Source organism: Chiloscyllium plagiosum, unplaced genomic scaffold (assembly GCF_037043375.1).
Source record: "Chiloscyllium plagiosum isolate Xiang-an unplaced genomic scaffold, Cpla_swu_hap1 HiC_scaffold_1, whole genome shotgun sequence".
Lineage (NCBI taxonomy): Eukaryota > Metazoa > Chordata > Chondrichthyes > Orectolobiformes > Hemiscylliidae > Chiloscyllium > Chiloscyllium plagiosum.
Genome location: NW_028270139.1, coordinates 149,519,296 through 149,543,747, shown reverse-complemented (window position 1 = coordinate 149,543,747; position 24,452 = coordinate 149,519,296). Strand labels below are relative to the sequence as shown.

The 24,452-nt window shown below is 40.7% G+C and overlaps 1 protein-coding gene across 3 annotated transcripts in view; it reads right to left on the bottom strand.

The window, feature by feature from the left end:
- The window catches only part of eif2ak3 (eukaryotic translation initiation factor 2-alpha kinase 3), a 95,534-nt gene that overhangs the window by 13,492 nt on the left and 57,590 nt on the right, over positions 1-24,452 (bottom strand). For all 3 annotated transcript variants that reach the window (XM_043698574.2, XM_043698669.2, XM_043698756.2), the window contains exons 11-16: positions 17,350-17,472; positions 16,511-16,660; positions 14,110-14,851; positions 7,847-8,014; positions 7,661-7,762; positions 3,918-3,980 (exon numbers count right to left, since the gene is read on the bottom strand). In XM_043698574.2, the coding sequence (XP_043554509.2) occupies positions 3,918-3,980; positions 7,661-7,762; positions 7,847-8,014; positions 14,110-14,851; positions 16,511-16,660; positions 17,350-17,472 (1,348 nt within the window). The remainder of the gene's footprint in view (positions 1-3,917; positions 3,981-7,660; positions 7,763-7,846; positions 8,015-14,109; positions 14,852-16,510; positions 16,661-17,349; positions 17,473-24,452) is intronic.

Genomic DNA, 24,452 nt, shown 5'->3' with positions numbered 1-24,452 from the left:
TGGAGGAGAAAAAAAAAGATAGGAAGAAACTATCTACTGACACCAGTGTCAGTAACATAAATGTTATGGCACATTCAACATAACTAGCAAAAAGGCAATTGAGAGAATATTTTTACTCCACAAACACTAAATAGCTTGCAGAAAATGCACCAAGTTGTCATAAGGTGCTTCGTAAAAGTGAAACAAAATTTGATATTGAGCAACATAAGACATTTGAACAGGTGACAAAAAAGCTTGGTCAAAAGGCAGCATCTTCTTGGAGGAAAGCAACAGACAAAACGATTAAAGTAGGGATTTAAAAAAGAAATCATGGGATGTAAGTGGCCTTGGCTGGATTAGTGTTTATTGCTCATCCTTATTTTCCCTTGAAAAGACAGTGGTAGTATTAAGCTGACGTTTTGAATCACGGCAGTCCGTTTCATGTAAGAACAACTACAAGGTCATTAGCGAGGGAGTTCCACTGACATTGAATGAACAGCGATATATGGGATGGTGAGTGGATTGGTGGGGAACTTGCAGGTAGTGGTGTATCTGCTGACCTTGTCCTTATAGATGATAATGGTCATGGATTTCAAAGATGCTAAGGAGCCTTGATGAATTTCTGCAGGGCATCTTATTGATGGTGCACACTGCTGCTACAAAGCATCAGTGGTGGAAGATGTGGGATTTGTGATTGTAATGCCAATCAAGCAGGCTGCTTCGTCTTGGACGAGCTTCTTGAGTGTTGTTACAGCTGTACTCATTCAGGCACATGAGGAGTATTCAAACACACCCCTGACTAGTATATGGTATGTGGTGGATCAACTTTGCGGAGTTACATGATGATTTACTCAATGCAAGATAGCTAGCCTTTGACCTGCCTGGTAGCCAGAACATTTAGACGGCTAGACGGTTCAGTTTCTGGTATACCAAATAGATGTTTGTAATTGCAGATTCTGTAACAGTTATGTCACTGAATGTCAAAGTTACAAAGGTTTGGGCTTAGATAGCTGATAGCAGAGTTGGCAGAGCAATAAAATCAGTGATGCATAAGCCAGAATCAGAGGAATACTGAGATGTGAAGGTTACAGATCTTGAGCTGGTCAGAAAGAAATGTGATTTAGTCCATAAAGATTTGAGGAAAAGAAAACAAAAGTTAAATTGAAACCTTTGTGGACAAGAAGCTAATAAGAGGTGTGATATGTGAACAGGACGTAGTAGAGGCAGCAGGGTTTTGGATTTAGGTAGGTTACAAAATGGGAAGCCAGCCCAAACAGTATTAGAAAAGTCAAGTCATGTTGCAACAAAGCTTTGGAGGAGGGCATCAGCAATCAGCTGAACCAGGGATGGAGCAGATGTTACAGAAGTGGAATGAGGCAGTCCTATCGACAAACTTTCACAGTCAGAAACTGAAATGAAATGACACCAGGGTTGAGAATAGTCTTGTGGAGCCACAGTCATCTTGACAAGAGGAGGGGGAACAGTCAGCAGGTAAGGAATGGGATTGTGCCAGAGACTAGTATCATACTGGAAATCAGATAAACAACAGTGTAAAGAGGGGAATGCATAGTATAAAGCTTAGCATCAAAGGCAACATGGGGAACTAAACATTATGTTTTTAGATGATATCACTGAAGGGCAGCATAAGAAATAACAGAGGGCTGAGGAGAGGTTCCTGAGGGTTCTGAGAAGTAACTGTACAGGACTGGAAAGAGAAACCATTTTAGATGATTATCTAGTTACAACCAGATAGAGAAGAATGGAACTAGGGGAGTGCAGTCCCATCTGGCTGGACAAGATACTGGATGTCGCATTTGGTACACTTGCCTTTATTGGTCAGTGCATTGAGTACCTGAGTTGGGAGGTCATGTCATGGCTCTACAGGTCATTGGTTAGACCACTTTCGAATACTGCGTGCAATTCAGGTCTCCATGATATAGGAAGGGTGTTGTGAAAATTGAAAAGTTTCAGGAAACAATTTACAAGGTTGTTGTCAGAATTGGAGGGATTGAGCGATGAGGAGAGGCTGAATAGGCTGGGGCTATTTTCCCTGGAGTGTTAGAGGCTTATAGATGTTTACAAAATCATAAGGAATATAGCTAAGGTGAATACAAAAGGAATTTTCCCTGGGGTGGAGAAGTCCAGAAGTAGAGGGCATAGGTTTAAGGTGAGAACGGAAAGATATAAAAGAGACCTAAGAGGCAACTTTGTCATACAGGGGTGGTGCATGTATGAAATGAGCTGCCAGAGGAAGTGATGGAAGCTAGTACAATTGCAGCATTTAAAAAGGCATCTGGAAGTGCATATGAATAGGAATGTTTAAGAGGGATGTGAGCCAAATGGGACTAGATTTGTTTAGGGTATAGAGTTACATAGAACATAGAACAATACAGCACAGAACAGGCCCTTCGGCCCACGATGTTGTGCCGAACATTTGTCCTAGCTTAAGCACCCATCTATGTAACTATCCACGGACAAGTTGGACGGAAGGGTCTGTTGCTATGCTATACAACTCCATGACTAACAGTGGAGTGCTGCAGCAGGAGGGTTTTAACCAAGGGTGTCAAAAGCTGCAGACAGACGAGAAGAGGCTTACAGGATGTAATTTGTGATTTTTATAGGGCAGTTTTAATCCAACACGATCAGAAACCAATTTGAAAGAATTTAAACATGATAGATAAAATGGGCAAGGATTTGTCACGGCACCACAGTCAAGGACAGTATCAGAAATGTACTGTCTGAAAACGATGGTAGAGGACTGAATAAACAGCAACGTTTAACAAAAGAATTGGATCACCACTCTAAAAACTGCAAAGGAATTGCAATGCAACGGGAGAAATAACAGCAGAGGTGAGACACCAACTGACTGTTCTCTCAGAGAGTACAGATTGTTCTGGTATAATACGTGTAAAAGCAATGCAAATTAACTCTAACATGATTAATGAATTGTGGATGCTGCTTGGATAACACATGGGCATAGTGATTTTCTATAGTAATCTTCTCCAGAAGAATATTCTATCGCTTGAGGTCACAGAGGAATACAACTGTCGTATTATAGCAGAACGACCTGTATGCGAAATGAGTACCAAATGGTTTCCTTTTGCGGTGTATGACTTTATTAGGAAATCATTGTCACCATGAAATAGGAATATTTATCTGTGACACATTGACACTTTTTACAGCAACTTAAGACAGCTTAGAGCAAGGCATCCTGGTGATGACACAGGATTGTCTAACATATAATGCTTCAGAAATAAGTACACAGGCAAAATCACAAGGCAGCACAGCAGAAAAATATGCAAATTGTTGAGACTATGATACTTCAACAGTGAAAGCAAAATACCTCCCCATTGTCCTCACCATCTGTCAGTCCGCTTGTACTGCTCAGGTGGCTTGGTGTTAAGCAATTAAGTTTCTGACCAGGAGTTCTGTGACTAATATTCCCTGGTCAAAATAGCTCTAACCCTTCCAGGCAAACCCAGATTATAGAACCGTGAAATAGGCAGTGATGCTCAGAAGTTGATAGAAATCATGCATTACTAGTCACTATTTTCAGCAATTACATACTCCCAGCTTGAAGCTTGTAACAGATGGTCACTCCCAACACGGCCAGCTCATCAATATTTGAATATTTAATCATTAAGGATTGTATTCACTTGCCTGCAGACCATTGACTATGACAAGATCTATGCTTCTTTCCATTCCTCATTTCTGCCTTTTTGACTGAGATTAGGAAGCCATGGTACATGCGCAAGAATTTCACCTCATCTTCTCATGTTCCAGCAAGTGGTAATTCACAAAAAGTTCCCAGTTCTGTTTATAATCTAGGTTTACGTTGTTCTTGTTAACGCCCATATAATTGAACATGTTAACATCGGATCATTTGTGCTACCAATTAAAAGCTAAGTATCAGATTGTGCCCCAAGCCCAATGCTTACCTCCTGAAGATAGTCCTCAAGAAATAAAGAGGGGAACTTCAAATTTCTTACATCTGTTAATGTCTAAAAAGGGAAAGGAATTTTATTAAACATTACAAATTAGCCTTGAATTCACAGATAATTCAATGGATAAACACTGCTTGCAACATAGACCATATCTTAGATTAATCTTTGACATGCACTAGTTAACTAAAGCCAGCAAGGAAAACGGCAGAAGTATAAAGTAAATTAACAAAAAATGAAGTCAGCCAACATCTCTGCCTCCAAACCTCTCTGATCTGCTCCCTGGATGTCCCTCTTTTTATTTTCAAAGAAAAACATAATTCATGAGACTTCAAAGTCACTGGGTGGGTCAGTGTTTATTGTCCAACCCAAATTGACCTTGAACTAAGTGGCATGCTCGGCCACTTCAGAGGGCAATTAAGAGTCAACCACATTGTTGTAGAGAAGGAACCACATCAGCCAGACCAGATAAAGATGGCAGATTTCCTTTCCTGAAAGGTATCAGCAAATCATTTGAGTCTTTATAGCAACCAACAGTGGGTACATGGTTACCATTAGGCTATCTTTTTTAAGACCCAGTTTTTACTAAAGTTGAATTTCATAAATCTGCCATGGTGGGATTTATAATCTGCTGTCTATACCTTTATTTCTGAGATTTGGATTACTAATCTAGTGACACTTGGCAGAGGGCAGCACTGGCATACTGGTCAAAAAAAAAAGTTTTTCTACCTTTCTGTTCACCTTCAAAATATTTTTCAGAATATTGTTTTTGACCTAAGCACCACTCCCCGAAAAGATCTTCTCTAGTAGCTCCAACACACACAACACACACACAGACACGCACACCTTGTATAGTGGAACAGCTGTGATACAGTGACTGGTTTGTCACTTTGGGCTTAGTGAACTGCATGTATTCTATGGGATCAACAGAAAATCATCATACTCCTAATTTGTTTTTAAAATCTTGTCAACTGGGAGAATACCTTGCTAGTTACCAAGTGTCTAATTTGTTATTTAATTATCTCAATTAGTGGTATTACTAAATCAAACACATTCCCAGAAGGAAACATGGCTCTACAGATCTATATTTAATTGTTTGCAATTGCTTGCCATGGAGATGCAGACGAACAATGTCAAAAGTCACATGACACCAGGTTATAGCCCAACAGATTTATTTAAAATCATGCGCTTTCAGAGTACTGTTTCATCCGGTGGACTGAAGTGAGTTCGGAGCAGCCCTCCAAAGCTTGGTGATTTTAAATAAATCTATTGGGCTATAACCTAGTGTCATGTGACTTTTGACTTTGCTTACCATGGTGATTAGAAACACACTCATACAAGGCTACAGGTTTCTTTGAACAAAAGAACATTCAAGCATACAAAACAAGGGGCAATAGTAGATTGGTTGACCTCTTGTACCTTTCCTAACATTCAAGTTGATGGCTGATCTGTTCTTTTCTTTTAAACTCTACATTCCCATCTACTTTGGATAATCCTCAATTCCTCTGCCTAACAAGAATCCATCCTCTGAAAAGTGTTTAATGACCTCACTTTCACCATGTTCTGGAGGCAAAGAATTCCAAAGTTCTACAACCCAGAGAAAAACTTTCTCATCACTACCCTGAAAGAGCAACCTCCTAACTTTGAACCCTGCCCCTTAGCTCTAGACTGACCTGAAACAGAAAACATTCTTTCTTCATCCACTTAGCAAAACCATTCAGGATCTTGTACTTCAACCAAGTCTCCTCTCACTCTTCTGAAGTCCAGAGGAAACAAACCTAGCCTGTGCAACCTATCCTCAAGACAACACACTCATTCTTGATACTTTAGTAAAGCTCCACTGGACCTCCCAAGCATTTACATGTAAAACAAAAAGAGACCAGAAGCTCATATGGTATTTGGGACGTAGTCTCACAACTGCCATACATAACTGAAGATTCCAATCTTTACTTTTATGCTTATAGTCAGGGCAGTGAGTGGCTTGGAGGGGAACTTGCAGGTAGTGGAGTCCCACATATGTTCTGCCCTTGTCCTTCGAGATGGATGTGGTCATGAGTTTGGAAGGGACTGTCTTAAGATCTCTGAATATCTCAGTGCATCTTATAGATGGTACATACTGCTGCAACTGAGTGAAGTTGGAGGAGGGAGTGGATGCTTGTGGATATAGTGCCAATCAAGCAGGCTGCTTTGTCCTGGATGATGCATACTGGGTATTGTTGGAGCTGTACCCATCCAGATACTTCTTGACTTGTGACTTGTAGGTGGCAGACAGGCATTGTGGAGTCAGGTGGTGAGTTACATGCCACAGCATTCCTAACCTCTGATCTGCTCCTGCGTTTGTGAGACGAGCCCAGTTGACTTTCTGGTCAATGGTAACTCCAAGATGTTGAAAGGAGGGGAATTCAATGATGGTGACATTATTGAATATCAAGGGGCAGTGATTAGATTGCCTTTCATTGGTGATGGTCAACGCTCGGCATTAGTGTCAAATGAATACCAGTTGTCAGCCCTTATCATGCCTTTCATTGACATCACTGTTGCAAATTGCAAAATCTTGAGGCTCCAGAAGACTCATGAAGCATCTGATCTCATCACATCCGATTAAGCAGGCAAAGACCCATTTATGTATACTCCATTTTCTGCCAGCCAGCCAACCATCTATCCATTCTAATATAGTACCCCACACAATGAAATCTTATTTTCTGCTACTGTTCTTGATGTAGCACTTTACTAAATGCCTTCTGGAAACCCAAGTATTCCGACTCCCTTTTAGCCAAAATGCAAATAACTTATACAAAGATTACCAATTTTTTTTCATTATATCCCTGGGACAAAACCATGCAGACTTCTCAAATACAGATACTTAAGTGCACAGCTCTCCTCTCTTTAGTGATTGATTCTAACACCTCCCTCATGAAAGACATTAAGCTAACTGGCTTTAGTTTTCTACCTCTTGCCCTCCTTGAATGGAGAGGTTATACTTGCTACTTACCACTCGCTACTCAAAAAGCATATGTTTATTATACAAAGAACAAAACTACAAGTTAGTTCAAAACATTTTGATAAAGACAGCAAAGTTTCAACCAATTCTCAAACACCATCATTTTTAGGGACACTATTTTAGACAAATAGGACTCCTAGTTTAATGCTATGGATTACTTAAGTGATATTTCCAATTCTTGTCTTTTGACCTTGAGACAATTTTTCAATTCCTATCAAAGTTCACTGGCATGAACCTTTCATAATTCTGAGTGCTTAAGCTCGGAGTTTTAACAAGGTGAAGCTTTCTAGCCAATTTGCCTGCCTTGGAAAATTGATAAACTATAACACTTTGGTTGTTGTGACTTCCTCTGTACAATACGTTAAACTTTTCTGCTGATAGCAAGTGTTCTTGCTTCTGAAGTAAACTCTTAGTTCTTCTGAACAGAGGCCTTGAACCTTCTGCTTGGAGGTCAAACTAAAATTATTGCCTTTTAATCTCATGTAAACTCAAAATAAGCATCTATCCATCAGTATGATAGTTCTCCCAGGTTCATTAATGTCATCACAAACATTTGGGCACTGTTCCTTGGGACTTTGACTTTTTTTTAATAAAAACAATGACCTTCAAGGAAGTGACACAATCTATTTGCCTCCATTTAAAAAAAAATAAAACCCATAATAACAACAAGTATAAAACATCTTTCTTCACAACTCATTGTCTCTTCATCAATGTTACATAACTCTGTAGTGGTATTTACCTGAACTCTCTCCATTTGTGTACTGAAGGGATACAACAATTCAAACAGGATCAGGCCCAAAGAAAAGATGTCCACTTTGTGAGAGTAAGTATTTCCAGATATCTATGAAGTATAAAGAAGCTTTTACAATGTTAAACTTAGCATTTACCGAGTTCAGTGGAAATGTTTGAGTTTGACATTACTCACCTGCTCTGGACTCATATAGAGCTTAGTGCCCACTTGCCCTGTGTGTCTAGCATACACTGGCATTGGTGTAAGTATGGATCCCTCTTCTTCCTCTTGGTCCATTTCAGTGACTAGCCCAAAGTCACCCACTTTCACCACATCATCCAAAGTAAAGAAAATATTTGAAGGCTTAAAAGGGAAATAAAAATGAACCCCATTTCAAACAAGAGTACATAAGACTCGTGATTAAGAGAAACTATTGATAAAAGTGTATTCAGACTAAATAAGAGACTGTTAAGAAATTAAAACAACTTTTTGCAAAAAATTTAGGATTTGTTTGAAAGTGTGTCTGGGAACCACTGCATTTAATGGTGAACATAGAAAGTAGGAGAAGTACGGTATTCCGCCCTCAAAACTCCTCCACCATTCACTATGACCGTGGCCGATCCTCTATCGCAATATCATATTCTTGTTTTCTCCCAAAACCCTGTGGTGCCTTTAAAAAAAAAATGTATAAACTTCTCTTTCTGGAATACATGCAGTAACTTCGTCTCCACAGCCTTCTGTGGGAGAACATTCTTTGTGAGAGAACCTTTGAATGAAGAAATCTTTTCTCATCCTAAACCTAAATGCCCTGAGACTGGCTCTAGACTCCCCATCCAGGGAAAACATCCTCCCTGCTTCTAACCCATTAGAATTTTACACTTTTCAATTAGAGTACCTCTCATCCTTCAAAATTCTAATTAAGACAAACACAAGTGAACTAGTCGCTCCGCATAGGATATCCTGATCAGCCTAGTGGCCTCCACCACACTGTATGACAAGAGAAACCAAAACCGCAAAACTGTTTAGGAGTTCTAGGATTTTAACCAACAAAAATTGAAGGATCAGCAATACATTTCCAAGTCAAGATCGTGAGAGACTTAGTGAGGAACATGCAGGTGATGGTGTTTCCATGCAAATTTTCTTGTCCTTATTGATGATAGCAGCTGTGCACTTTGAAGTTGTTGCCGAAGGAAGCTTAGAAATTTCTTCAGTGCATCTTGTAGATGGTACTCACTACTGCGACGAACGAAATAAATACTTATTAATATGGTGCAAACCAAGCAGACTGTTTTTATTTCCTGGATGGTGTAAAACTCTGATTATTGTTGGAGCTGCAGTCATCCAGGTAAATGAAGTATATTCTTTGAAACACTTGACTAGTGCCAAGTAGATGGTGGACAGGCTTTGGGGAGTCAAAAGGAGAGCTGTTTGTTGCAGGATTCCTGGTCTTAGACCTGCCCTGATAGCCACAGGATGTGTATGATGAGTCTAGTTCAGTTTCTGGCAAATTACAACCCCCTAAATGATTTAGCAATGGTAATTATATGGAATGATGGCTAGATCAAAGATAGAAGTGGGAAGTTGAGTGTGGACCCTGTGGAGATCGAAGAGGAGCTAAACGAACATTTCTCATTGGTTTTCACTCAGGAAAATGAGAATCTTGTTGAGGAGAAGAATGAGGTATGAGATATTAGACTAGAAAGGATCGAGGTTAGTTACAAACAGGTGTAATCAATTCTCTGGGAAGCCATGGAGGAGTTGTTGTGCCCTTGTTCAAGAAGGGCAGAAGAGATGACCCAGGTAATTATAGATCAGTGAGCCTTACTTCTGTTGCGGGAAAGGTTTTGGAAAGAATTAGGAGAGATAAGATTTATCATCTAGGAAGCAACAATTTGATTTCAGATAGTCAACATGGTTTCGTTAAGGGCAGGTCATGTCTCACAACTTCATTGAGTTTTTTTGAGAAGGTGACCAAACATGTGGATGAGGGTAGGGCAGTTGACGTGGTATATATGGACTTCAGTAAAGTCTTTTATAAGGTTCCACATGGTAGGCTGTTGGAGAAAATGCAGAGGCAAGGGATTGAGGGTGATTTAGCAGTTTGGATTAGAAACTGGTTTTCTGAAAGAAGGCAGCGAGTGGTGGTTGATGGAGAATATTCAGCCTGGAGTCCGGTTACTAGTTGTATGCCACAAGGGTCTGTTTTGGGACCACTGCTGTTTATCATTTTTATAAATGACTTTGACGCAGACATAGGTAGATGGATTAGTAAATTTGCAGACGACACTAAAGTCAGTGGAGTAGTAGGCAGTGTGGAAGAATGTTACAGGTTGCAGGGGGACTTGGATAAACTGCAGAATTGGGCTGAGAGGTGGCAAATGGAGTTCAATGCAGCTAAATGTGAGGTGATGCATTTTGGGAAGAATAACAGGAAGGCAGAATCGATGGAAAGATTCTTGGCAGTGTAGATGTGCAGAGGGATCTTGGAATCGGTGTACATTGATCCTGAACGTTGCCACCCAGGTGGATAGTGCTGTTAAGAAGGCATACGGTGTGTTAGGTTTCATTCGTAGAGGGATCGAGTTCCGGAACCGCAATATCATGCTGCAACTATACAAAACGCTAGTGCGGCCACACTTGGAATATCGTGTACAGTTCTGGTCGCCCCATTACAGGAAGGATGTGGAAGCATTGGAAAAGGTGCAGAGGAGATTTATCAAGATGTTGCCTGGTCTAGAGGGAAGGTCTTATGAGGAAAGGCTGAGAGACTTGAGTCTATTCTCATTGGAAAGAAGATGGCTAAGGGGGTGGGGATTTGATAGAGACATACTAGATGATCAGAGGATTAGATAGGGTAGACAAAGACTTTTTCTGAGGATGATGACGTCAGCTTGTACGAGGGGGCATAACTACAAATTGAGGGGTGATAGATTTAAGACAGATGTCAGAGGCAGGTTCTTTTAGCAGAGAGTGGTAAGGGCGTGGAATGCCCTACCTGCTAATGTAGTCAACTCAGCCACATTAGGGAGATTTAAACAAATCCTTAGATAAACACATGAACGATTTTGGGATAGTGTAGGGGACGCGCTGAGAATAGTTCACAGGTCGGTGCAACATTGAAGGCCGAAAGGGCCTGTTCTGCGCTATATTGTACTATGTTCTATTCTTGTTGGAGATAATCATTGTCTGGCATTTGTGTGGTGCAAATGTTACTTGCCACTTATCAGCCCAAACCTGGATACTGTCCTAGCACTGTAGTTGGATATGAACTGCTTCAGTTTCTGAAGAGTCATAAATGGTGCAGGTAATTGAATTATACAAGATGTGGAAAGGAGGTCTCTTCACGGGTCAAGCCCAGAGCAAAGGGACACTATTTTAAAATTCAGGGTTTCCCTCTCAGAGAGTTGCGCCTCTTTAGAACACAATGCCTCAGACCAGCTATGGTCTGACCTAATGGCTTGAGGAGCTGAATGGCCTATTTCTGCTAATTAGCACATTTGAATGTTCAAAACATATGACTGGCATAACAAGAAACAAGATGGGGGCTAAATAGTGTTCAAAACTGGAAGGTGCTGGTGTTAAGATGATTACTAATTAATCTAATGGTGGAAGTAAGGGGAAGCCTGTTTAGGCATGAAGTGTCTAGAAAGTAAAATTTGTTATCGTATGATACTACCCTAAGTATTGAGAATGACAGCACTGAAGAGATGATAATAAAAATATGCAACAAAAAGGGATGGAAAAATATGAAGGAGCAATTTGATCGAAAAGAATAGAGAAGCACTGAGAAGAACATAAATCTGTGAGGACAGAATGACAAGATTGTGTGTGTGAAATTCAATTAATTTACAAAGTGATAGTAGAGGTTTATAAAATCACGAGGGGCATGGATCAGATAACTAGACAAATAGACAAAGTCTTTTCCCTGGGGTGGGGAAATCCAGAATTATAGGCCATAGGTTTAGAGTGAGAGGGGAAAGATAAAGGAGGGAATTAAGACGCAACCTTTTCATGCAGAGAGTGGTACGTGTATGGAATGAGCTGCCAGAGGAAAGGTGGAGCCTAGTACAATTGCAACATTTAAAAGGCATCTGGATGGGTATGTGAATAGAAAGCGTTTGGACGGATACATCTGGTTGGCATGGACGAGTTGGACTGAAGGGTCTGTTTCCGTGCTGTACATCTCTATGACTCTGACTCTAAAAGGTCAGCTCACTGGACTCCTCACAACATTCCATATTAAGATTGTGGGGCATTGTGACAGTCCATAATACAAGTAGCGCTGAGAAAAGATAAAGGAAAAGACAACAGCTTGATGCAGAAGGTCAAGCTTCACAGGTTCTCATAAACACTGCATGAGAATGTAACATCAATTATATAAGGAGTCACAGAGCTGACTCGTACACTCAATTTAACAAGCTAAACCAGGTAACTTAAAGGACAAAGTGGAGGAAACTAACAATTTCTACTTCTAGCAGTAGTTACTCTTTGCACCTTTAACAATTATAAACACGAAGCACTTAGTAGTTAGGAGTTCAGCAGGAAGGAGCGCTAATTCATGAGCAGAAGTCAGCACCTGGTAATAAGGAGGTTTTCTTGTCCATGTTTAGCCTGATACCACAAGCTTTCACTATCTCGAGTCAACATTGACTTCTCCCAGGGCTTCAAATGTATGCAAATATAGTCTGGGTCAAGTAAGAGATGCCTTTGGTTTGTTTGAATAGAGTCAAATCCAATGTTTGCTTCCTTGAACTGAAACTACTTTCTGACTGTGTAAATAAAGATTTTCTATAATTAATGTATATTTTGAAATAAAAACTCCTAATTGTAAATCACTATACCATAGTGCCAGGCAATACATTCCAAAGAATTGTATACTAAAAATTAAAGTTACTCCTGCTGTAATTTGAACAAATATGATGTTTGAATCAAAATTATAAATGAAATGAAATTCTACACCTCTGTGTGCACTGAAGCAGAGTACTCTTCATCGTCAGCAAGACTGAAACATATGACAGATAAATGTGCAAACAAGCTGGAGATTGAAAAGAAAGAGATAAGACAGTCATGTACTGCATGACAAATAGTAGGCATATGGAACATCAATGTAGCAAAATAGAGCAGCCAGAGAAATAGACCAAGTATAATGCTCAAGTAAATTGCCTTGATGTACTTTTCTACATTCAAGATGTTGCGTTAATGTTTATGGACCAAAAATATGGTTAAATAAATAGGCATAGAGAAAATTAGCTAGTATTGTCACTGATCCCTATCCCTTCATCAAATCCGAGCCACGAAATTACAAGTGGAAAGTAATCAAAAGGCAAATTCAACAGCTAAACTATGTTAGAAGCAGTTAAAACTGCTTCAGACAGTGAAGAACATTGGCTCAGAGATCTACTCCTCTTTGAATAATGCAACAGAACTTGTTAAGGCTTCCCAAAAAGGCCAACAAGACACCTGTTAAATTTAAAATGGTATACCTGTAACAACACTGGTGGTTTTTTTAGATAGACAAAGATGCACAAGAGTGCACATTAAATTCAGCATTTGTTTTGAAGATTAAGCCAAGAGGTCACAAGCTTTAGTTAGTCAAATGGACAGCTTAGGACTCAGATGAAGACAAAATGATGGAATTGATATCGGAGGTGTAGAGGCAAAAACTCAGGAAAGATTCATCTATAGGGCACTTCAATCCATGACTGAATGCTTCCAGGATGCACTATTTAAAAGTCAAAAACATCTTCCAGCCATCACCTCTTTCCTTGCTGGTTTACACTGGTTCCCAGTTAAATTGAAATGGAGTTTTCAAAATTTTTTTTGTCGCTGCTTCGTGTCCAGACTGCCCCTAAATCACTGCAATCTTCTCCAGTGCTACAATCCTTGAATTTTAATCTCTTGAACATTCTACTTGCTCCACTTCTGGTGGTTAGGACTTTAAACGCCTGAGCCCCAAGATTTGGAATACCCTCTTTAAATCTCTCGAGCACATTTTTTAAATTTCTGAGATGCCTCTTAAAACCTACTGCACTGACCAAGCTTTTGGTCACCTATCCTCATATCTCATTTCGCACGATGCCACATTTTACCGCACTACACATTTGTAGAGCACCCAGAGACTCTTTAAGAGGTTCTACACAAACTGAAGTTTCTGCTGTACAACTCAATGATTCTTCAAGGACAACCCATATTTCAAAGGCTAAGAACTATATTCCACTCTTCCCTGCATTCCACTACCCGCTTTGTTTAGTTCAACTGTATTCAAAATGGTTCCAATTAAGTTTGAGTTACAGGCGTCAACATGTGAAATCTTAACCAGTATACTTTCATTGCATATTTAAATGCTTACAGACCTTGCAGAGTTTCATGTAGTATCACCAAATTCTTTCATATGCAAGACAAACAGAATATGACCACCATTGAAAGATTCAGAGAACACACTGATGCCTGTACTGTACCTTAAGATCTCTGTGCATTAATCCTTTGGTGTGCAAGAAGCAGACAGCATCCGCCATCTGTAAAAATATTTTTAAACACTCAGTCCGGTCCCGGTCCTCAATCTGACATCGGCCATTCATCCAGTCTTTCAGAGTCTCTTTCCTGCAGAGTTGCATCTGAATGTACAAGTAAACTTTAGGTGAGTTTGATTTTGCTTTCTCCCCTGGTTCGTGACACTGGCCCAGATTTAATGATGTGGGTCTTGGTGGAGAACGCGATAAAGCATCACTGGAAACCAGACCCGCAGTTCCACTTGCCGTCTCTTCCCGAGAAACGGTAGTTTGTCTCCCACCACTGCTTCTATTGTGACACAAGGGTGCCAAGTCCAGTGTATGCTCAGATGCTTGGTCACAGCCAGAATCTTCAAACACCACGTCAAAGGATGTGGTCCTGTCCTCCTTCACAAGACTGCCAGCAGCTGAAGGGAATGATTCAAAGGAATGTGCCAGCTCAGAATTGCCTTCACTTTCACGCTCAGACAGAAGACTATCCTGGTAACACTGGGGCTGTTCCAGTGACTGGCTGAAGTCTGTATGCAGGTCCAAACACACACATGGCTCTGAAGACGACGTCTGATTGGCAGTGATCACAGAGTAGGAACTAAACTTCACCGAAGACGAACTACCCAAACAGGTTGCTGCAATAGGAAGCTTTAGACGGTTCACAGAGGGAACATCTGGAGAACTCGCTGGCCAATCAGTGCTGGAAAAGTTAAGGCAAAAAACAAAATGAAACAAGGTTTTCATGTCTGATAATTAAATCATATCACAAATTTAAGGAATAATATTTCTGGTATAAAAATTAACATGTGGGAACTAAATGATATTAAAAGATGAAACAAAGGTAAGAAAGGAGAAAAAGCTTTGCAGACATGTCCATCTAAACACAAGGTTACATATTTAATCACAACCTATTCCTGGATATGGATTACGCTAAAAAACCAAAGATTTCAATGGATAGCAGATATAGGTTATGATGACAGGACAATATTTAGTATAGCTGAATGCAATTATCTGGACATCAGATAGGTATATAGATTTAGAGTCTAAATAGCGAGTAATACATTATATGAACAAGGAAATTTAGTGATCAAGGCAAACAAACCTATTTAAACAGTTAGTTGCAAAAGGAAAAAGAAAATGAGATGCTAGAGTACACAAAGTAGCAAACAAGTGCTACTGTGATCATAAATAACATGAAGATGACATGTGACAGTATACCAAGTTCTGGATACTTTTACCTGAGAAAGATACACTGGGAGGAGGTTCAACAATGATTCATGGGTGATACTGCAATGAAAGGACTGAACTATGAAAAGGCAACAGATAAACATCAGTTGAGTTTGTTAAACTCGAGACAAAGATCAAGGAGAAGTCCAACTAAACTGCTCAAAACATGGAGAATTGACAGAACAGATAAGGACTGGCTCTTTCTCTGGAAGAACTCAATAAGTCGGTATAGTCTTAAGACTTCAGTTAAGGCAATTAAAAATAAATTGAAGAAAATATTCTTCCCACAACAAGAACACAGGAACAAAAGTAGGCCATTCAGTCCCTTGAGCTTCCTCCACCATTCAAGAAAATCATGGCTGATCTGTGGCCCAACTCAATACCCTGCCTTGGGCCATATTCCTCAATGCCTTTGCTTAAAAGCTCATCTGTCAGATCTAACAAATGAATTAGCATCAACAGGTATTTGAGGACCATCGTTCCAAACTTGCATTACTGAGTGGAAGTGCTTTCCAACATCTCTCCTGAATGACCTGGCCCTAATTCTTAGATGATGTTCCCTCATTCTAGAATTTTCAACCAGTGGAAAAAGTTTACTTTTATCTTCCATTTTATCGTGTAAATATCCTGAAGATCTTGATTAGATTGTTCTCTAAAATTTAGAAGGTTAAGGACAATGTGTAACTTCTCCACATAACTTAACTCCTAAAGTTCAGGCATCATCTTGTGAACTACATTGAACTCCCTCCAAAACCAAAACGTCCTTCCTAAGGTGTGGTGACACCTGATCTGCTTACAGTACGATGAAACAGAGGGTGTGAAACACTTTCAGTGTCACAGACAAAGTGCTAAAAACAAAGAGGTATTTACTTGGGAAGTTAGAATACAGAAAAGGGATGTAGATAAACAAGAAATTTGGGCTGAAACCATGGGCCATATTAAATACTCTCCATCTGTTCTAGAGTGGGGGGGGCGGGGGGGGGGGGGGGTGGCTGGAGGAGAGAAATAGACCAATCCATTACCCTGGCTGTAAGCCACGCAACAAGTGACAGTCAATTCAGAAGAGCATATTCAGCTGCACTTGATGACCACGAGCACTGGAGTCAAAGAGAGATTTAGTCTGTCAATTTACCCTTCATCTTTCAGCAGTTGCTTGTCCATCTCCTCCTGCCAGCCTTCAGGTGGTGTCTCCAGCCAGGAGTTGAAATAACGGACGATGCCCGGATGCTCCAGCTTAGCCAGTGCCTTTACCTCCCGCATCACCTTCTCCCGTGCTTGATCTCTGTGGAATTATGAAGTTAATAAAACTCAAGACCATTCCCTAGGCAAATAACATCCTCTGCCTTTAGAGAAGTAAAGAAAATAATTTCAATATCGCACTTGGATATCAAATCACAGGACTGTCAAAGCTCCAAACTGAACATACAGCAACACATAGCTGAGGGAAATCGGTGTACTGAAATATAATTTGTTCTCAGGATGTGGGCATTACTGGCAAGATTAGCATTTATTGTCCATCCACACTGGATGAATTTTACAATACCTTGAAGTGGAGAGTTAATCAGTGATGTAGGACTGGAATTATGTTAGAACAGACTGCATAAAGGGAGGATTCTTTTCCTAATGGACATTAGTAAACTAGGCTTTCTTTTGTCAGAGAATGACAATAGAACATTGTATTGGTCACTTTTACTGATAGCAGCTTTTTAGTTCAGATTGTTAACTACATTACACTATCCATATTCAGGCCTTTCTGCCTCTCAAACCTGCTCTGCCAGTTGATAAGAATGTGGTCTTACGTTTTATGCACCCAATCGGATACCTTTTGATTCACTTTCTGGGCCTACCATGTGTGTGCATGATAGAAATGCAAGTACCCTTAAGAGCCAATGAGTACAGGTCCGTTGAAGGAGGTCGTCAGAGACTAACGGAAAACGTTTTTGCAACAAAACTTTGCAAACATTAGCATACCGATTCGGGAGTCGTATCCTCTTGATAGCGTAATTACAATCGTCAACTTTGTTTTTTGCCTCGAACACAACACCAAATCCTCCACGTCCAAGACACTGGACCAATTCAAAGTCAGTAAGGCATCTGAAAAAGAGGTTTATCTGCATTAATTACACCACTGGCATAGTTTTTCCATCGCTATACATGTTAAAAACCAAATAACTAGGGGAGTCCAAACTAGACAGTATAGGTTTAAGCTGAGAAGAGAAAAGTTTGAAAAGGGACCCGAGGGGCAATTCTTTCAGAGGACGGTGAGTGTGTGTGGAACAAGGTGGGGGAGCTGGAAGTGGAGGTAGGTACCATTACAACATTTAAAAAAGGTGTCTGGATGTGTACGTGAATAGGAAAGGTTTAGAGGAATATGATCCAGATGCTGACAGGTGGGACTAGATCAGTTTAGGATATCTGGTTGGTACAGATGAGTTGGACCAGAGGGTCTGTTTCCATGCTGTACAACTCAGACTCCATAAACTGGTGAGAAGATTCAAAATTATACATCCTCTGAATTAAGCATTCTCACGAAGGAAATGAATTAAAAAATAAATTGGACTATAAGAACAATATTAGGCTATTAAGCTAATCAAGCTTAATAAGATCCTAATAAACAGGAATAGGCTATTGGCCCATGAAGCTGGCTCCATCATTTAAAAGGACATGGTTGACCTGATTGCGATCTTAAATCTACTGTCTCACAATTAAGTCTTGGCATGTCTGTACCTCAAATCGCATTTTCCCAACTTTGCTTCACACTGGATTTAAACAAAAAAAATCTGTTCATCAAGTCCTGACATGCTCTCCAACATGAGGTGAAGGCAGTTCCAAATATCTTAGTGCATGAAGACCTTCTTGGTGACCTCCCAAGTGGCCGGAATATAATTAAGGTTACATCCCATTGTCCACCCATTGTGGCTTTTCTGTATTTGTTCTACAGAAGCCTCTTATAATTTGAAACATCTCAGTTAGCTTACCCTCAAGCCTTCTGAATTCAAGGGTGCAAGTGTTTGGATCATTGGGATTTCTTCAGCGGCAGAAAATACCTATTGAAAAGGGATGGTTTTCACCTGAACTGGAAAGGGACCAATATCTGGTGAAGATATTTGCTAGCTCTATTTCAGGAGACTTTAAAATAGTGGGGAGGGTGGTTCCGAAGTAGCATGAAAACAGAAGGGCAGAGGAGGATGGCACTGAATCAAAAAAAAGAGCAAGTCAGTTAGAAAAGGCAGACAAGAGCAAGTCAAGACACCAAGATAACTCTGAAGAATTAAACTGCATTTATTTCAATGTAAATGGGAAAAGCTGATGGAATCAGGATACGGGTGGGAATATGGACTGGGACATCACAGCTATTACAAAAACATGGGTGAGAGAAGGCCAGGACTGGCAGCTCAATGTTCGAGCACAGACAGGCAGTAAAACTCCAGGATTGGCAGCTCAATGTTCGAGCACAGACAGGCAGTAACACACCCCCGACAGGCATTAACACACCCCCGACAGGCATTAACACACCCCCGACAGGCATTAACACACCCCCGACAGGCATTAACACACCCCCGACAGGCATTAACACACCCCCGACAGGCTGTCGGAAGGACACAGACGAAGGCAAGAGAGGAAGGGTAGGGAGTTTTTGATTAAGGAAAACATTACTTGGAGATGATATTTCTGAAGGATTGGCCAGTGAATTTGGTAGAATTTGGAAATCAGAAAGGGATTATTGCCTTGACGAGTATGTACTACAGGCCCCCCCAGTAGTCAGAGGGAAATTGAGGAGCAAATATGTAGAGAAATCTTAGATATATGTAAGAATAGTAAGGTTGCAACATTAACTGGGTCTGCCATTGAGTTAGAGGGTGGATGGTGAGGAATTTGTTAAGTTTGTTCAAGATCATTTTCTTTACCCATATATACCTACTAGGGGAGGAGAAAATGTGACCTTCTCTTGGGAAATAAGGCAGGGCAAATGACTGAAGCGTTAGTAGAGGAACACTTTGGCACTAGCGATCAAAATTCTATTAATTTTAAAATAGTTATGGAAAAGGATAAGTTAAAATGTTTTAACTGGCAGTAAGGCGAATTTTAAATGGTATGAGACAGGAAGCTTCAAAAGTTGATTGGAGCAGATTATTCGCAGGTAAAGGGACAACTGACAAGTGGGTGGCTTTCAAAAGTATGATAACAAGAGTTCAGAGGCATTATGTTCCTGCTCGGGTGAAGGGTAAGGCTGGTAAGAAAAGGGAGCAATGATGAAGAAAGATACAGCTTTCTTCTATAATGCGCATTCTGTTAACATAAATTCGCTGTAACTAGGAGAAAGTGAGGGCTGCAGATGGAGAGTCAGGAGTCAAAAGGGGTAGGATTGAAAAGCACAGCGGATTAAGCAGCATCCAAGGAGCAGGAGCTGAAGGGCTTATGCCTGAAACAACAACTCTCATATTCCCAGATGCTGCCTGACCCACTGTGCTTTTGCAGTACCATCCTTTTTGACTCAAATTCACTGTAATAATATTGATGAATTGGGGACATTGTTTCTGAAGTGCAAACTTTTAAAACATGTATTGGTTGTAACATTACTACATCACCAACGCTTTAAGCACGGTTTCTAAAGCACAATTTTTTAATAATGCAGGATTACACAAGAACGCAATCATCGTGTTACAGAAGAACTATCAGTATTGAAGTCCTGGTCAAGACTAAGCAAGAGTCATACATTGGATATAGATAACTGGGATGAAATCACAGATATGACAGGCAACATTTTTTTTGAAAACACAGTGGGTCATGTGTGCAATAAACTTCCAGAGGAAGTGGTGGATGCAGGTACAGTTACAATATTTTAGAGAGACTTGGCCAAGTTCATGAATAAGAAATGCTTGGAGGGATATGGGCTAAGTGCAGGCAGGTGGGACTAGTTTGGTTTGGGAATGCATTCGGCATAGACTAATGGGTCTGAAGGGTCTGTTTCCATGCTATACAGCTCAAGGGCATTTAAGGCAGAGCTTTGCGAACTACCAGTCTTCAATTTTTGTTTAAGTTCATTCCTACATACAAAGTGAGCATCATTGACAAAGCCAGTATTTATTACTTATCAGTAACTGGCTTGGAGTCACTTTCTTTGACAGTTCTCATAATGCAAGTACACCACATGCTACTAAGGAATGGCATCTGGGAGCATGACCCAGTGACCGTAAAAGGAGCTATATTTCCAAGTCAGGATGGTTGCATGTCTTAGAGACGAACTTGCGTCCGACTGTGTTCTAATACCTTTATGCTTCAAAGCAGCAGAGTCTGTGAGTTTGGGAAGTGCTGAAGTGACCACAACAAGTAGCTGCAGTGTATCTTGTAGATGATACACACTGCTGCTACTAATGTTTTTTTGAGAAGATTTGTAGCTCAGGTTGATGATAAGTATGGAAGTTAGCTCGCTGAGCTGGAAGGTTTGTTTTCAGATATTTCTTCACTATACTAGGTAACATCAGTGGAGTCTCTGGTGAAGTGCTAGTGGTATGTCACGCCTCTATTTATAGGAGAAAGTGAGGACTGCAGATGCTGGAGATCAGAGGCAGGAGTGTGGTGCTGGAAAAGCACAGCAGGTCAGGCAGCCTCCGAGGAAGCGACGAGGTGGTGTGTTGTCCAGTCAAAGTGGTGTCTTTCTTTGTCTGTATGTATAGAAACTAGTGATAGTGGGTCATGTCTATCGGTGGCCAGTTGGTGTTCATGGATCCTGCTGCTACTGTGCATTAGGGCAGCACAGCTGCCTCACAACTCCAGGGTCCCAGGTTCAATTCCAGCCTTGGGCAACTGTGTGTGAAATTTGCACATTCTCCCTGTGTCTGCGTGGGTTTCCTCCAGGTGCTCCGGTTTCCTCCCACAGTCCAAAGATGTGCAGGTTAGGTGAATTGGCCAAGCTAAATTGCCCGTAGTGATAGGTAAATCAGTCAGACGGAAATGGGTTTGGGTAGGTTACTCTTCAGAGGATCGGTGTAGACTGGGTGGGCTGAAGGGCCTGTTTCCACACTGTAGGGAATTTAATCTAATCTAGTCTAGTGGAGGAAGGAGTGAATGTTTGTTACCAAGCCTGGGGCATCGATCAAGCACTGTTCTCGATGTGTCAAGCTTGGAATGTTGTTGGAGCTGCATCCATTCAGGTAGGTGGAGATTATTAAAATATAAGAAGGATTGCAGCTATTGTCTTGACTGATCTTTGTCATGAAATATGGGGGGGCGGGGGGGGGAAGCAAAAAGATAGTATTAGATGGCCAAACACCTACAGGAGGTAGATAATCAAGCACTAGCCCTCAGAATAGGTCACAAACACCACATCTGGACAATCTACTCCTGACAGCAGTAAGGAACTACATCTTAGTTAGGTAAGCAATATCGAATGCAAGTACACAAGTTATCCCAGGCTAAGTCTGCTACCTTGAAGTTATGATTTGACATATGTAGAAACAAGACAGCTGCTAAGTGACAGACTGACACAGGGAAAGGAGAAGTGCTAAAGTTGTGGAAAGAAGCAAAACCCGAAAAGCCAAACAGAAAGCCACTGATCCAGACCAGAGGGAGATTGAAAACTGCAGACAAGTTAATTCCGGCATTGGAAAGATGCTAGAAACCAGGTGTCATAGCTTAAGAAAGTGGTTGGGCCACTTAGGACTGAGATGAGAATTAAAAAAAAACTAAGTATGCAGGTGTGGAATTCATAGGAAACATTTGAGGCCCAAACATTGAACATTCTCAAGAAGCAGTTAAGAAATAATTCATAACAATAAAGGGATTAAAGGTTATGGGGCAAAAGCAGGAACAGCACACTGTATAGGATGATCAACCATGATTATACTGAATGGTTGAGTAAGCTCAAACAGCAAATAACCTACGCCTATTCTCTACATTTCGAAACCAATATCAAAAGTGAGCAACAGGACATTGAGAAAATCATACTGCAAACATGTTTTTAAAATTCATTCATGGTACGAGGATGTCACAGGCTAAGTCAGAAACTGTCTGTCTCTAATTGTCCTCAAGATAATGTTACTGCCTCCTTGAAATACTGCAGCCTTGGATGTCTGTTCACCTGCTGTGCTATTCGGAAGGGAATTCCAGCATTTTGACCCAGCAATAGTGAAGAAACAGCTTCAAGAAAGGGAAATCATGCTTGACAAATTGCGTTGCATTCTTTGAAGAGATAACAGACAGATTAGATAAATGGAAAATAAGCAGATGTAATATACTTGGATTTCATTTGTGATAAACTAGGATTGGTAAGGGACAGATGTTGAAGATACAGAAAAAGCTAAAACTTGAAAGAGTACCAACATTGTGAGCTAAAATACCAAGGTGACATGGATAACACACGGACAATGAGACAGGGTGCCACATAAAAAATTACCACACAAGACAATCTCATGAGGTTGCAAGGTAAGCCAACCTTATATCCAAGCTAACAGGAATACAGGTCAATACAAATGGATCACTCTCAGGTTGGAAAACTGTAGCTAGTGCAATGCTCCAGGGTTCAATGTTAGAACATAACAGTATGGTATAGGCCCTTCAGCCCTCGATGTTACGCTGACCTGTGAAACCAATCTGAAGCCCATCTAACCTACACTATCCCATTATCATCCATGCGTTTATCCAATGACCATTTAAATGTCCGTAAAGTTGGCCAGTCTACTAATGTTGCAGGAAGGGCATTCCACGCCCTTACTACTGAGTAAAGAACCTAGCTCTGACTTCTGTCCTCTATCTATCACCCCTCAATCTGAAGCTATGTCCCCTCGTGCTAGCCATCACCATCGGAGGAAAAAGGCTGTCACTGTCCACCCTATCTAAACCCCTGATCATCTTATGTCTTTATTAAGTCACCTCTCTAATGAAAATAGCCTCAAGTCCCTCAGCCTCTCCTCATAAGACCTTCCCTCCATACCAGGCAACCATCTAGTAAATCTCCTCTGAACCCTTTCCAAAGCTTCCACATCCTGCCTATGATGCGTTGACCAGAACTTCACTCAATACTCCAGATGCGGCCGCACCAGAGTTTTGTACAGCTGCAATATGACCTCATGGTTCCAAAACTCAGTCCCTCTACTAATAAAAGCTAACACACCGTATGCCACCTTAACAACCCTATCAACCTGGGTCACAACTTTCAGGGATCTACATACATAGACACCAAGATCTCTCTGCTTATCTATACTACCAAGAATCTTACCATTTGCCTAGTACTCTGTATTCCTGTTACTCCTTCCAAAGTGAATCACCTCACACTTTTCCACATTAAACTCCATTTGCCACCTCTCAGCCCAGCTCTGCAGCTTATTTACGTCCCTCTGTAACCTGCATCATCCTTCGGCACTATCCACAACTCCACTGACCTTAATGTCATCCGCAAATTTACTTACCCATCCTACTACGCCCTCATCTAGGTCATTGATTAAAAAATGACAAACAGCAGTGGGCCCAAAACAGATCCTTGCAGTACACCATTAGTAAATGAACTCCAGGATGAACATTTCGCATCAACCAACACCCTCTGTCTTCTTTCAGCTGGCCAATTTCTGATCCAAACCACTAAATTACCCTCAATCCCATGTCTCTGTATTTTCTGTAATAACCTACTGTGGGGAACCTAATCAAACGTTTTAATGAATTCCATATACACCACATCAACCACTTTACCCTCATCCACCTTTGTGATCACCTTCTCAAAAGAACTCAGTAAGGGTTTGTGAGGCAGAACCTACCCCTCACAAAACCAAGGTGGGCATAAATTTTACAATGCTCATGATATGGATGAATTGACTGACTATATAATAGGCAATTTTATTGCTAATTTAAGAATTGATAAAATAAATTAGAAGGAGGAGAATACAAAGCATCTGAAAATGCATCTAAATACATTAAGTGCGTGGACAAAAATGTCAGTTGGGCAAGTATAATATGGGAAACTATGCAAGACTGCGAGAAAAGAAAAGCAGTGCATTACTTAATTGGACAAAATCAACAGAACTCTACACTTCAATGGGTTTTGGGCTTCCTTGTACATGAATTACAAAATCTTCAACCTC